General features: G+C 45.3%; 1 protein-coding gene across 8 annotated transcripts in view; it reads right to left on the bottom strand.

Moving 5' to 3' along the window:
- ARHGAP32 (Rho GTPase activating protein 32) overlaps positions 1–14,732 on the bottom strand; it is a 240,110-nt gene that overhangs the window by 123,456 nt on the left and 101,922 nt on the right. For 6 of the 8 annotated variants that reach the window (XM_068171905.1, XM_068171904.1, XM_068171902.1 and 3 more), the window contains 3 exons: positions 8,100–8,191; positions 6,985–7,026; positions 6,348–6,432 (listed from right to left, as the gene is read on the bottom strand). In XM_068171905.1, the coding sequence (XP_068028006.1) occupies positions 6,348–6,432; positions 6,985–7,026; positions 8,100–8,191 (219 nt within the window). The remainder of the gene's footprint in view (positions 1–6,347; positions 6,433–6,984; positions 7,027–8,099; positions 8,192–14,732) is intronic. The other 2 variants (XM_068171901.1, XM_068171908.1) reach the window with 1 other exon arrangement.

Below are 14,732 nucleotides of genomic sequence, written 5' to 3'. Positions count from 1 at the left end.
TACGCTGCATTTTAACACCATTCCTGGTAACAGGATGGCTGGCTACAGACAGGAACACACGGGATTTCATCTCCCTTCAAGCACTCCCAAAACAGGCATTATTTTTCTGGAGCCCACAGAATCTTTTCAAGTTTATAACTTATTTTAATTACCTATATAATGCAGCTTTCTGGTTTTTCCAGGTCATTAAACTACAGGAAAGAAAAATTTTCCAACACAACTGTGTTCCAGATACTAATTAAACCAATTTTAACACTTTTCTGAAACATGTTGGTAAAGATGATTTATGGGGCTGGCAAACATGTCAAAATAACAGCTGGGCTTATTACAGCCACTTGAAGATTTACTCATGCCATCAAATAGCCACAATGAACAAAAAAACCCTACAGCTTGCTGTATTTCCAGTGGTAAATGCTGGAGAAGGAAAAATAAGCTGGATTCCTGCAGGAGGTCTCTGTTTCTGTTCCAAATGGGTCTGTTGTCCTGTGGAGATACAGATTATTCCCTATAAACTCATAAAAACATCCAAAAGAAAAAAGAGAAGGTAAAAAAGCCCCAAAAATACCTGTTGCACTGAACCAACAGGTAAAAATCTCATTTGCTTGTAACACTTCTTTGTGGGTTCTAGCCCACCCTTCCATGGGTACAGCTTCATGAGCATCTTTTTAAAATAAATGGAATCAGACACAGCTGATCAAGATAAATAAATCCAGGGAAATATGGAGCCCCTGTGAGAAGCCATTCCATGAGCTGAGAGGCCATTCCAATGCCATCCCAACTGCATTTTCCTTTGTAAGAAAAGATGAAGTATTGATTTCAGAACGGTCAGTCAAAGGGAGCAAAGAGTGTAAAACACCTTCAGAAAGGTTTAGCAGTAAGTCCACACAGGAACACCAGCCTCGATCTCCTTCCTGCCCTGCGGATCAGAGTCACAGCTCCACGTTTGAAGGTATCCTTCCATGACAGAACCCACACTGGATTTCTTCCCATTTCACCAGGGGAAAAAAACAGAGAACCTGGAATTTCACAGGTGTGATCTTGTTGCAGGGAAGAATTTTTCTGAGGAGCCTGTGGCAAGCTGGAAGCAAGACCAGGAAACAGCAGAATCCAAAAACTGAGGTGAACTTACTCGAATATTTTCGTAACTCCTTTGACAGCAGAAACCTTAGCCCAGAGACTCCAAATTTTTGAAATCTGTTGATCTTGGCAGAAGGCTGTGCCAATTTTCAGGGAGTTGTGGCTGGAATTATTAAGTTAGTAGAGGCTGTTTCCACCTACACTCTGAACAGTTGTTTTTATATACCCACATCCTTAAAAAAACCCTTGCAACATCCCCAGCACCACTTTGGAAGGCAACAGGAAAGAAATCACATGGAGAAGACAGGGAATGGGAGGGGAAGATACCAGAATCCAGCCAGGTAATTCTGGGAGGAGATTAACAGCATCCAAAGATGAAGGGCTAAAAAGGAGCCACTCTTCACACATAATCCGGGTCTACATCTCACTCAAATATTCATAAAGACAAAGCAGAACAGAGCAAAGTTGTCTTTCAAAGCCCCAACACACACCAAAATTCAGGCCAATTTTTATGCTTCTTACTGAGAACTTGCATCTTTTCAAGGGACTGGGATGGGGAACTGCTGTTTTATGTTTTGCCTTTAAAAATCAATACTTTTTCCTTCTTAAACACTTCACAAAATGAGTGGGATAAATGATATTGCAGCCTGGAGCTACTCATGCTGCTCCTGACTGCCATGCACTGAAAGCATCATACCCAGAGAAGAGCTGGGGACAAACAAACCCTCCTGCACTGCAGGCACTGAGCAGGCTTGGGATCAAATTCCTGATGGAGAGATCCAAGCTAGGCTGTCCCACCTCCAGCAGACACGGAGCAGGGAGCATCCCCATCCCTGTTGTTCCCAGCTCATCCACAAGGCTCCTTTTAGCAGTGGCACCTGAAACTACCCCAGCGAACCCCAGCCAAGGGCCTCTGGCCAGGCTTTACCAGTTTTGCTTCTCTGCAATCCATCTTAGGAAAAAAACTTACGCAGACTCCTTTACAAGCACGTTCCCCTCTATTCCTCCTTCCCCAGAATATCATCATACAAAAGAAAAAGAGGCAAACCAAAAGCAGATGACCTCGAAGAGGATCTTCACAGCAGGCTTTGCTGACAACAGGCACAGAAGGACTGAGCTGCTCTTCGCAATGTTTCCAACTCCTAAGGCACGACAGGAACATCCAATTGCAGGGGCAAAGCCCAGCTGCTGCTGGAGGCAGCCCATCAGCTGGGCTGCAGCAGGGCAGAGGCATTCCCACAGGACACAATTCCTGACAGGAATTCCTGGCAGCTGATGCCTGCGCAGGCGGAAGTGATTCTGCCTCAAATACTTCCTTTACCACTGATAACACAATTCCTGCCATGGCCCTGCCAAGGCTGCACTGATAAGGAGAGGATCTGTAACCCAGTCCTGCTCCCACAGGGATTTATTTTTAGACATCAGATATAGCAAGGCAAACACAGAGACTGTGCTGTTTGAAGGGATAATTCTGTGTCAAATGCAAGATGCTGAAGTGATAAAATGTGCATTACAGCACTTGCCTTGAGCAAATGGCTTTTGAGGGAGCAAAGAATATTATCTGGGAAGCGTAGAGCTGATCAGCTCTCCATATTCCATCACCAAAACCTACTCAGCTGAAGATAATGTCTTAATTCTTTCAAGTGAAGAACAGAGTATTTATTCCTGGCAGGAAGTAGATATTTAAGGAATTCCTAATCACTCTTTCTCCTGTTTGTATTAATGGCATTTAGCACTAAGTAAAGTAAAACCATATTTCATAGAATCACAGAATATCCTGGGCTGGGAGAGACCACGGGGTCCATCCAGTCCAACCCCTGGCCCTGCACAGACACCCCAACACTCCCACCTTGTGCATCCCTGGGAGCATTGTCCAAATGCTCCTGGAGACTTGGCAGACTTTCTTTAACATATACTTATAGAATTACATTAATATCTCCTTAAATGATAAAAGAAATTTTACTCTGTCTCAGTCTAGAGTCAGTTCTTAATGCAAGCAGAAGGCTATGGGACTCCATATCCATTCTTCTATCTCACATTTTTAAATTTGGGGAATTTGAAGTTGCCTCAGTAGGTCCCACAGAGTTTTGATGAGTTCTTTTCAGTTATTTATTCGTAAATCTGATAGAAACCGAACAGATATAAAACAAAGCTTGTACTTATTAGATGCAAAGTGCTGATGTTGAACAGTGGGCATTTTTATCATTTCACAGCTGTAATTACACACTCTCCTGCACAACTGCAATTTAACCACTTGGAAATGACCTTCTATTTGTACAAAGATTTTTACGTAGACTTACCACCAATGTGCTCAATGAGTGAGAACCAGGTCAAAAAAGTAAAAGGAGAGATACCTTGTATTTTATGTAAATTGAGAAGCAGCTAAATTAGGAAAAAGGTAAATTGAGAAGAAACATTGCATCTCCTTGGGAGATGGACCATGAAGAAGTTGAACCACAGTTCTGAATATTTATCCCATGTCAGACTAAAACACATCTATGAGGCAGAACCTGGCTTTTCATTAGAAATTAAAAATTAATGATGCAGCCCTTAAAATAAATACAGCAATGAACATAAGGTATTTCAGCAAAATGCCAGTCAATTTTGGGCACTGATGCAATCTGTGAGGCTTAACCTGGCGGACAGCTTTGACATTACTGCCTTTGCCTGGCAACCAGCAATTTCCTGGGACACCACACGTGCCTGGCTGGCCAGCCGCAGGTATTGGTAAGATATTGCTGTTGGAAGCAGTGTGGAAGGACATTTCTGAAGAGAAAAAGCCCCCCAAAATGCACTCAGCCTTACTAGCACAGTGCAAGGATTAGAAGAGAACAAATCCCTTTTCATACCTCTCAGCAATTTAATTTAAAACTATCTCATCAGGTGAAATGTCAGGCTATTAATACCTCCTGCACCATGAGACCATATTATAAGTGACATAAACGTTACAAAACAACCTGAAATTTGGCCAGGCTGTTAATAGACAGCATTACACAATTCCTGACATGGACAGATAAAGCTGTATTTCTACTATGCAAATTTCTAACAGTGAATAGATTTTGAAAGCAGTTTACACCCACCACCCCTCAGATGCAACTCAGTAATTCTCTATTAGGTGCCAAGCTGTCACTTCCCATCACTCCAGCCCACTGCTATTCTCTGCCCTACCTTGGGAGCACAAAGAGGCCTCCAACTTGATTAAAATGCATGAGCCCTGTGTGAACCTATTTTTAAATCTCCCAACTGATACTGCTGTTGTATTAACAGCTTTCATTTATTTTACCATTAATACTGGTATTCTAAGGAAGTGCTGCAATGCTCTATCTTTTCGCATTTCAGCAGCAAAGCTCTTGTTCTCAAAGAGATTTTTCACCATATAAAAAAAGTCCTGACACGGTGGGGATTTATCAGAAACCTTGCTTAGGAAAAGGAAGCAATTACAGGCACAGAGGGCCTGAGTCACCGTATTTAGGCACAAATTTTGCTGTAGGTACACAAACAGCTAAACACATAGGGCTTTTCAGAGGCAGATGTGGTGGAAACAGAGAACTGAGCCCTCAACACACACAGAGTCTCAATTTTATGAGTTCTTCTCATGCTGCCACCAGCCCGTTTTCTTCCTGGTTTCACAGCACAGACACAGAAAACAGCTCAGGACTGAGATAACCAATAACAGCTCAATAACCAATACCATTTTTATTTCCTGTGCTAGATCCTTCCACAATCTCTGTTTTTCAGGCAGACCTCCTCTGGTTACAGCCTCTGGTCTGGTTGTGCCAGGGCACCACTGAGCAAGAGCAGGGGAAGCTGCAGGAGCAGCAGTGACATCACAAAAAGCAGTGCTCAACCACTCCTGCTTGTGGGAGCTTCCCAGCAGAACGTGCTTCAGGAAAACCTGGAAATGATATATCACCTGATTTTACTTCTGCCTCTTGCAAAGACAAAGATGAAACCCGCAGGTCTGCCCTGCCACCCTGAAAACATCACAGGAAATGCTTCAACCCACCAAAGAATTAATTATTGGTCATCAAAACAACGTGCCATGCGCAGCCTGTGCTCCCTCTCCAGTTGCACATTGTGCTGAACACCCCTGGACGATGGGAGGGACAACTCAGAGGACCACAGGATGCAAAAACCACATCTGTGCAGATACAGACCTGCTCCAACATAAAACTTCTGTCCAGAATTACTGAAAAATTAGTTGTGTCAAATCAGCAAATTACCAGGAGACAGAAAGCAGGGACATGGATCAGCCACGCTGCTCCTACACACAGAAAATGGAAATAAACAGTTTTCAGCAGAGTTCTGCTCCTGCTTGCCCGTTTCCCAGGAGCCTCCATGGGAACTGAGCTCTTTGCACTCTACGTCGTGCCCAGTGTTTTTTGTGTCTGTGTCTGCAGAGCCCACACCCCAGAACCAACCCTCCCAGAGCCACCAAGTGTGAGCAACAGCAGATCCCAGCCCTGAACAGGACCCAAGCTCCTTCCCAGCCAGAATTTTACAGAGACAGAGAAAAAAACCCAGTTGCATAATTCTGCTTGCAAAAGTGTCAAGCACGGCAGCATGGAAGGGTGTAAATAATTCACTCGGTATTACAGGAAATGTTTTACAAATGAAAAGGTTGTAACCTCCTTTTGGCTACAAGGCTGGCAGATGCTGGAGGCATTCCTGCTCCTCTAAGTGCAGAACAAAATGTGTCCTGTTTGTGAGAAACTCCTGGGTCTCAGCCCTCCCTGGAAAATGCTTCTGCCTGTATTCCTGAGGGAGGGATCACAGAGGAGCAAAGCCTGCACACTTCCAGAAATGCAGCTCGGGCTGACAAGCAGTTTCTGGTATTTTGATGACACAGCTTCTGCAATGCACAATGCAGAGCTAAGGGAAGGGGTAAATTTGATTTATTTATATTTACATAAATACATTCACACAATTTTTTAATCACACACACACTCAAACCAAAAATACACAGGCAGTGATTACAGATGACTCAAGACTGAATGTTTGATACAGTTTTAAAACAGTAACATCAGCCAAATCCAGTGGAAATTAAACCATCTCCAAGCTCAAAGGAGAGCTCCACGTGACTGAGTGCAGATTCTGGCCCAGCACATAGAAGCAATTCCAAATAAAGTCTCTACAGCTTTAACTTCTGACCACTAAACATTTAGCAACAAACGAAATAAGCCTCAGTGGAGGTCCCTCTACGCCTCCCCACCGGGTCAGCCAGCAGGAAGCACAAGGTGTTTTATGTGTAAGAGAAATCCAAGACTCACCTGTATGTTGCCAAAGTCCACGTTTTCATAGTGGAAATGTGCACACTCAGCCATCTTCGGGAAGTGCCCCTTTGTAAAGGATAACCTGGAGCACACCAAGAGCACACCATGAGATGGATGCAGACCACTCAACACAGATAAACAACAGGTACTGATACAATGCAACAACAACTTTCTCATCCTAAAGCCAAGGCAACACAGGGATTTGTTGATGTGATGCACCGAAACGGTGGGGAAGGGAATCAAGTGAGAAAGGAAAGCTGAAATGCCAAGTGGCTTTTCCACTGCATCCCTACAGAGCTGTGTGACATTCCAGCAGCACCACATCCCAGTGCATCCTAGAGAGCTGGGTGACATTCCAGCAGCACCACATCCCAGTGCATCCCTGGGTGACATTCCAGCAGCACCACATCCCAGTGCATCCTAGAGAGCTGGGTGACATTCCAGCAGCACCACATCCCAGTGCATCCTAGAGAGCTGGGTGACATTCCAGCAGCACCACATCCCAGTGCATCCCTGGGTGACATTCCAGCAGCACCACATCCCTCAGGATGCACACGGAGCAGGGACAAGCAGCTGCACCTCACAAATGCACATCCACAGCCTTACACGAGACACGAGGAAAGCAGAACTTTACCTGTGAAAGGCATCACAGCCCATCAGTCCCGGGGGGATGTATCTGAGGGTGCAGAACAAACTCTATTTATCCTTTGCCTTTTGCAAATTCAAAAGTCAGGCATAATTATTCCCAAGTGTCTCCAGCCACACTGGTGGCTGCCGGGGAGCTCCTCTGGCTCTGCAACATGCTCCTGCTTCTGCTGAAGCTATTACAGACTCCTATAGATATTCCTGGTGGTGAGCCAATGAGATCGTCATTATCTAGTTCCCTCTTCCCACGGGAATACAAGTGGGAAGTGAGATGCAGCATCTGGCTGCTCAGCACTGGAACAAAGAGCCATTTCCCTCTCAGCAGAGCACTGGAGGGGTGAGCTGAAGGCACAGAGCCATCAATCTCGGGGAGTTCTGCTCCTCAAGTCAGCATTTTTAGCAAAGTAATATTGATTATTTCTGATCCCCATTGCTGCACACATAATGACTTGGGTTACAGTCTCTGGGAGACAGGCAGAGACAGAAATACAGCATGAGCCCACAGGGAAAAAAAAACAAACTGGGAGATCAGGGAAGAAAAAATATCCCTTAGAAGGGAAAACTGTGAAAAATCCATTAAATGAAGTTACAGAGGGCAGAATGCAAAAAGAAAAGAGAAAAAAAAAATCAGATAAAAAATACATATAGGCCACCCACTTGTCCTGGTTTAGCTTTCCAGAGCATAAGGAGACAGGGAAAATTATCTCATTTACACATTGCCTGGGCTTCTTTTGAGATTTTTGTTCCATTATAATAATTGTTCTATTATACTATGCTCTATTGTGGGGTTTCTTTAAATTAATATCTTTCAGGAAGAATCACTGAAGAATATTAAAAACACTGCAACAGTGAGGTTCAAATCCTACCCAGCTTTGTTTCTATGGCCAGAAAGAGGAGAGTGAGCCAGCAAAACCTCTCATGCCCAGTTTTAGGCTCCATTAGCTCAAATTGCCTTAGTTCCACATGGATTTGGGTTGCTCTGCTGAAGATACACCATCACAAATTGTTGCTGAATGCCCTGCACTGCAGCACAACAGCCAAAACTCAGCACAGCAAAACTGGAAGCCCAGGAAAGACAGGAAAACCACAGAAATCTGCTCTTACTTTTTCACATTCTTCACTTTCATGCTGGCTGTGCTGCCGCAGGAGCGGAGCGGCAGCTCCCCCGGGATGTCCGGAATGTCGGCACCTCGGGCCTGCAGGGAAGAGACAGGAAAAGCAAGGGGTTAAACACGGCCGCAAGCTCTGGGCTCTGCCTGCTGACAGGAGCCCCTCTGTTCTGCAGGGGGCTACAAGCCTCAGATGTGCTTAAGTTGAATTCTGCCTTTTGACCAGGACGAACTGACCCTTGGGACGGGGACCAGGGAGGTGACAATCTCTTCCTGCCCCAAGCCTTGCTAACCCTTGGGGTAACTGTGAAATTCAGTATTTAATTCATTGCTACTTCTGCTTTCTAAAGCGGAGATTTTCAGAGGTGGGAGTGAAACAGATATTCCTAAACTCTGTGGTTGGACTCCTCAGTACCTGATTTTCCAGACTTCTGTGCGTTTAGACTCAGGCAGAGGCACTGCAAAAAGCTGGATTGCTCACACAGTGGAAAACAAGTTAATGACAGAACTGCTTACATGTGGGAGTTGAACTTCTAAAATAGATGTTTGAAGCTATTCGTTTAAGTGCTTGAGGATATTAGAATTCCTTAATTACTAAAATTCATTTACTTCAGTGAGGCCAGAACTCCAAACTCCCTCCTTACTATTCTGTCATACTTTCCCATCCCCTCCTTCCTCCAGTTGTCTTTGCCTAAGACATGAGCTCTGCTGGGGTTGAATTCTCCAGCACAAGAGACACAAACACTCAGCTCCATGGGTTTCTCCCACTGTGATCCAGAGGAATGAGGGGGTTCAGTGAGGCTTTTATGGAAAGAGCAGTGATCAAAACAGCAAAACCAGTACAGACTTCACAGAGAAGGAGGAGAAAAACAACTGACACTGGCCAGAGATTGCCCATCAGTGATGTGGGTGACATCAGCTGAGTGAGCTTTTTCTGCTTTATACAATGCACTAAAAACATGAACAATGTCCTAAAGAGGGAATGCTGAACCAAGAGGAAGAAAGGCACTTCAGTGTTACTTCTCTTACAGGCCTGGAACCAAAAAGTATTCCATCAAATCCCTTTTCTAATGATAGGAGCAAACAGATGATTGCCCTGATGTTACATCAGTCCCAGTGGTTCTAAGCTGGTCCAGAAGATCTCTGAACAGAGATGGATCTGTCCCAAAGTTGTGACTGATAACAGAACACAGCTGTGTTCTGCAGTGTGAAATATGGAGAAATATGGAAATATGGTCTCCACCCCCAAAACTTTATAGTGGGATCACCACAACCCAAGCTAGCAGCCCATGTGTGGGATGAGCCACAGGACAATCTCTGTCACCCCTCCCTGAAGCTCCCATTTGACCCTGACACAGGTTACCGGGACCTGAGCTTCCCCACCTCACCAAGAGCTGCAGTGAGTCAGTCAGTGCCATTCTCCTGCTGGTTTTCATCAACCAGACCAGTGCCAGAGAGAGGGATTCATCCCACTGAACCCCAGACAGGCACAAGGGCGAGGCTACAACCACGTTATCCATGTGAGAGTCCTGCTACAGTCACCAGGGACACTCTGGCACTTGGGGTCCATCGCCCTGCTTTAGACAACAGGAGGAGAGTCCTGGAATGGTTTGGGGTGGAAGGAACCCTAGAGATCATCCAGTCTCACCCCCTCCTCTGGGCAGGGACATTTCCACTATCCCAGGCTGCTCCAAGCCCCATCCAGCGTGGCCTTGGACACTTCCAGGGATCCAAGGGACCACAGATTCTCTGGGCACCCTGTGCCAGGGACTCACCACCCTCACAGGGAAGAATTTCTTCCTAACATCCCATCTAGCTACTCCCTGTCAGTTTGAATCCATTCCCCCTGCTCTGTTGCTCCAGGTCCTTTTCCACAGTCTCTCTCCATCCTTTCTCAGCCCCTTCAGGCTCTGGAAGGCCACAATGAGGTCACCCTGAAGTTTCTCTTCTCCAGGCTGAACAATTCTCTCAGCCTCTCCTCACAGCAGAGCTGCTCCATCCCTCTGATCATCCTGGTGCCTCCTTTGGACAAAGCCAAACAGGCTGCAGGAGCACCCACTCCCCTGGACTTTCCCCTGCTCGCCAGGAGCCCCTGGACACAGGCCTCCAGGCTGAGCCTGGCTCTGAGGAGATGAACCCCAACAGCTGCAGTAACCCACCAGCAGCTGCACCCATCCAGCTCCTGGTGCTTCCAGCACTGCCCTTGGAAAATCTACTCTGAGTGAGCTCCACCCTTTAGCACCACTGAACAAATCTGAATCCAGGTCTCTCTCTCTCCCAGCTGCACCTTCCACAGCCCTGACCACAGCCAGTGCTCTGACCCCACTGTCCCACAGCTCTGCACAACAGGCACAGCCACTCACCAAAGGAAAACAGGAACAATATTTATACACTTAAATAAACCTACTCTGGGCTGACTGACTTCCTGAGCACACAATCACTTCAGGATGTAATAGGACACTTGAGGGTCTCATTGTCAATTTTAGCATTAAGAGGATCACCAACTTAATAAACCTTACAGGTCTTTTACATAAGAAAATAACTAATTACAAGAATAAATGTGCCATTCCAATAAGCTGCTTTTAGGCCAAGCTGGATGCGCTTGCTTAATTTCCTAAGGAACAGAATTTCTGTAGGAAGAAAGTAATTTTTCTTCTCCATCAGCAGTAGGAGCTGGTGGGATATAAAAATGGATAAACAATCTGACAGAAAATGTGGGCTTCAAGCCAGTTTGCAGGAGTGGGCAGAGACCTCCCTAGATCTGACTCAAAGCAGCGTAGGCAAAACTCACACCTCCAGGAGCCCAAAATGCCAGCACCTCTCCTGGAAAAGTTGTATTATCCTCTCCTTCCCAGTGGAGTAAAGTCCAAATTGAGCTGGATTTCTGCGTCGCCCGCTTTCTGCATCCAGTTAACTGGACCACAATAAGATGCAAGGCAGTAATTAACTCCAGGGGCTTTTCCAGTTAGATCTGAGCTCCATGGACTGCTGCAGAACAATGATCTCTCCAAGGCTCACAGTTGAGGCAAAAGCACAGAAAGGTAAGGGCACAGAACTTGTGCAAGCTCAGATCCTTATTAAGAGGTACCAACATGAGAAAAAACCTTGGTGAAGAGACAGATACCAAACAAGAAACTTACTGCAATTTTAGAAACTGCATTACTCCTGAATAACCATAACTCCTTTCCATTCAAACCAAAGATACACAGCTACATAAAACAGATTGCATACACTATTTTGCATCTGTTTTGATGCACAACTTGGCATGTAGCATGCAGGTCACTCTAACCTCAAAACACAAACAAAACCCTCCAAACGAAATTTGTCATCTTTTGTGCTTTGTGTCACAGTAATTTAATTTTTAAAATCATTTTGAAACAGTTGGATTATTTACATCTGAAAATTAGCTACCTGGCATCATCATGGCTTCTCACTTCCCCATTTTCTATGCATCGCTGTGCTGTGGAAACCTGGTAATTGCAGAGCAAATCTGTTTATGCAAATTGTTTAGTCCCATTTTCACAGCTGAATGTCACTGCTGTATCAATCTGCTCCGGTCCAAAACTTGGTAAACAAATTATAGCTCAAGGCAGAACTCAGAGAATTCATTATTCAGGAATCTCGGTCGCTTACCTTTGCAGGGAAGGCTTTGGAGCGACACCACTTCACCAGCTTTGCCCTAAGCCAAGAAATTCTCCTTCCAAAAGCTTGACTTGTATCAGTAGTACTTGAGACAATATTGCAGAAAGTCAGTATTTTGTCACAGACACCTGCAGGGATTGCCAGGCAGGGAGATCTCAGTAAACCCTTCCTCTAGGGAGGAGGAAGAACGCCTGTCTGCCTGTCCAACCCTCCCATGAATCACAGCATCACAGAATTGTTAAGGGAGGGAAAGGCCTTCAAGATCAAGACCATCACTCGCTGCCACCACTGTGCTCACCACTAAACTGTGTCCTGAGGCTCCATACCCACGCGTTTTCTGAACACCTCCAGGGACAGTGACTCCAGCCCTGCCCTGGGCAGCTGTGTCAGGGCTGGACAGCCCTTTCCAGGAAGGAATTTTCCCTGATATCCAATCTAAACCTCCCCTAGAGCAACTAAAGGCTGTTCTCTCTCCTCCCGTTCCCTGGCAGCACAGCCCGACCCCCCCGGCTGTCCCCTCCTGGCAGGAGCTGTGCAGAGCCACAAAGGCCCCCCTGAGCCTCCTTTTCTCCAGGCTGAGCCCCTTCCCAGCTCCCTCAGCTGCTCCTGGGGCTCCAGCCCCTTCCCCAGGTCTCTTCCCTTCCCTGGACATGTTCAAGTGCTGCTCCTAATCTCCCTGGGAATCCGAGAGCGGAATCTGAGAGCTCTCACAAATCAGGCTGTTTAGCTTTAAGCATTTGAAATTTCTAGTCTTTTTATTTATAGACATGATTTAGAAAACTTCAGCTTTGTGTTCTCTAGCACACAAAACCTTAGTCATAAATAATTTATATCTAACGATTTCACAGCATAATATGAAAGGATTTTCTCCTAAAAAGTCTCCTTGCATTTATCAGAAAGCATGTCAACCTGTCTCCCTCACATGCAGAGACATAACACAATCTGAAATATGTGTAAAACTCAACACAACAGTCCAGTGAACACAATGTGATGAAGTTTGCACCTTGGTATCCTCAACAGGGGAGAATACTGAACCAGTGCAGAACCCACAGCCCTCCTCCTGCTGCTTCTTACTTACTCTGGGATGCACAAGAAACCCTGGAATCCCACAAGTAATCCCATAGTTGGTTTTCCACAGGACTACAGAAAGACCCCTGAGGAGGCATCACAGATACACCTCGGCAAGTGGCTGAATCCAGGTGAGATTTCTGAAGGCAGGAATTTAATCCAAGGTTATCACAAAGCAAGAATAATTATTAGACAGACACTAACATATATTCATTTTCCACTGTCAGTCTCTCAACAAAACCAGTTTGGAGGGACCAGATTGCTCTGGATTCTGTCAGCACATGGCCTTGTTTCTAAAAACAGCAGAGCTGGTTCCAAATGCTGCTTGGTTTCCATGACAGTCTTTCCTTTACATCATCTGCATTTCCCCTCGATCTTCTTGGAAGGAAAAATTACAAAGAGAGGAAAAAACCTAAACCCCCCTTTAGAGCTCTCAAAAACCTAAAGCTTTGCTTCAGTTTTACTTCTTTGCTGGAGAACAGCAGGGAACAGAAATGTTGTTTCAGGAGAAGTCATTACTCTGTAGGGAGCAGTAATTTCTTCACTCGGCACGAGGAGGAATGAAGAGGGCTGAAGTGGGTGCTCATGTACAAGGACATCAATAGCTACTCCAAATTTTGGGTACCAGCTCACTACACAGAGCTGGCTTACCACCTACTCCATCAGAGAGTTTGCTCTGCAGCACTAAAAAGAAAGTGACCCACAAAACTCCTTGCTCCCTGTGAGACAGAAGGTGATGGCTCCCTCAACACCTGCTCTCAGGAATTACTGCCCAGGAACTGACCTGGAGCACAATGAAGGAAGAATTTTGGTCATCTCAGCTTTGACCACGCAGCCCTTAACATACTCCAGGGAAACAAAGTTCTCTCTGCTCCTCCTTCAGATGTGGTGACAACTACCCTGATTCTCCACAATACATAAATCAAAGAAGGAAAGGGAAATGCTCCAGTAAACTGTGAGTCACCATGTTCGAGCTGCTCCAACTAATTCTGAAGGAAAGGTCCCCGTTCCACAGCATTTATCCCTAAAAGGATTAAGATGCACTGAGCACAGCAAGGCTACAACTGGGTCACTGTTTTGCATGGCAGAAATTTTTGGGGATGGACAACATTCACCCCAAAATGTCAGAGGTACAGGGGCAATATGATGGAAATGCAAATATTTGCCAAATTCTTCATGTTACCACTTTCCATGGATTCATTTAGTGGAACCAAATTAATTTCTTAAGCATTTTCACACAGCACATTGCAGCTACATTTTACAGAGCTGCTTAAGATATTTGTACACATTTAAAATAAAGAGGCAACACCCAGTTTAGGCACCCAGGTCTGACAATGCCATCTTAAACAAAAATATGTGCTTGTCATACTACAGCAGCTTTACCAAAGAAGTTGAAAATAACATTAAATATCCCCCTCCAATTCTGCATTTCTTAATTGACATGGGAGGTTGTGGTCTCCCCATCCCTGGAAGTGTCCAAGGCCAGGCTGGACAGGGCTTGGAGCAACCTGGGGTAGTGGAAGGTGTCCCTGCCCAGGGGAGGGGATGGAACTCGATGGCCTTTAAGATCAATTCCAACACAAACCATCCTGTGATTCTGTGATTTTAAGGATTAATCCTGTGCTGTTCATGTTCTCATCAGCAGAGTGCAGCACAGGCACATTCAGTAACACCCAGAACAAGGATGTTTCCCAGAGTGAGAAACACTGGAACCTTTTAAATGTTATATATTTTTTAATTGAAGTCATCACTTAGCTCCTCCCTTAGTGCAAATATCCCTTCTGGCTGGAGGGGGGCTTTCGGTGCAGATGGCCTAAGGATGGCCTAAGTAATTGCAGGTAGTACTGACCTTTTAATCTAGCTCTCAGTTTGGGATTGTGGAATGTGCAGAAACACTCATCCAGACAGAAATACCTTT

This window comes from Anomalospiza imberbis, chromosome 24 (assembly GCF_031753505.1).
Source record: "Anomalospiza imberbis isolate Cuckoo-Finch-1a 21T00152 chromosome 24, ASM3175350v1, whole genome shotgun sequence".
Taxonomy (NCBI): domain Eukaryota; kingdom Metazoa; phylum Chordata; class Aves; order Passeriformes; family Viduidae; genus Anomalospiza; species Anomalospiza imberbis.
The sequence above is the reverse complement of the archived record's forward strand: the minus strand, read 5'-3'. Positions and strand labels throughout refer to the sequence as shown.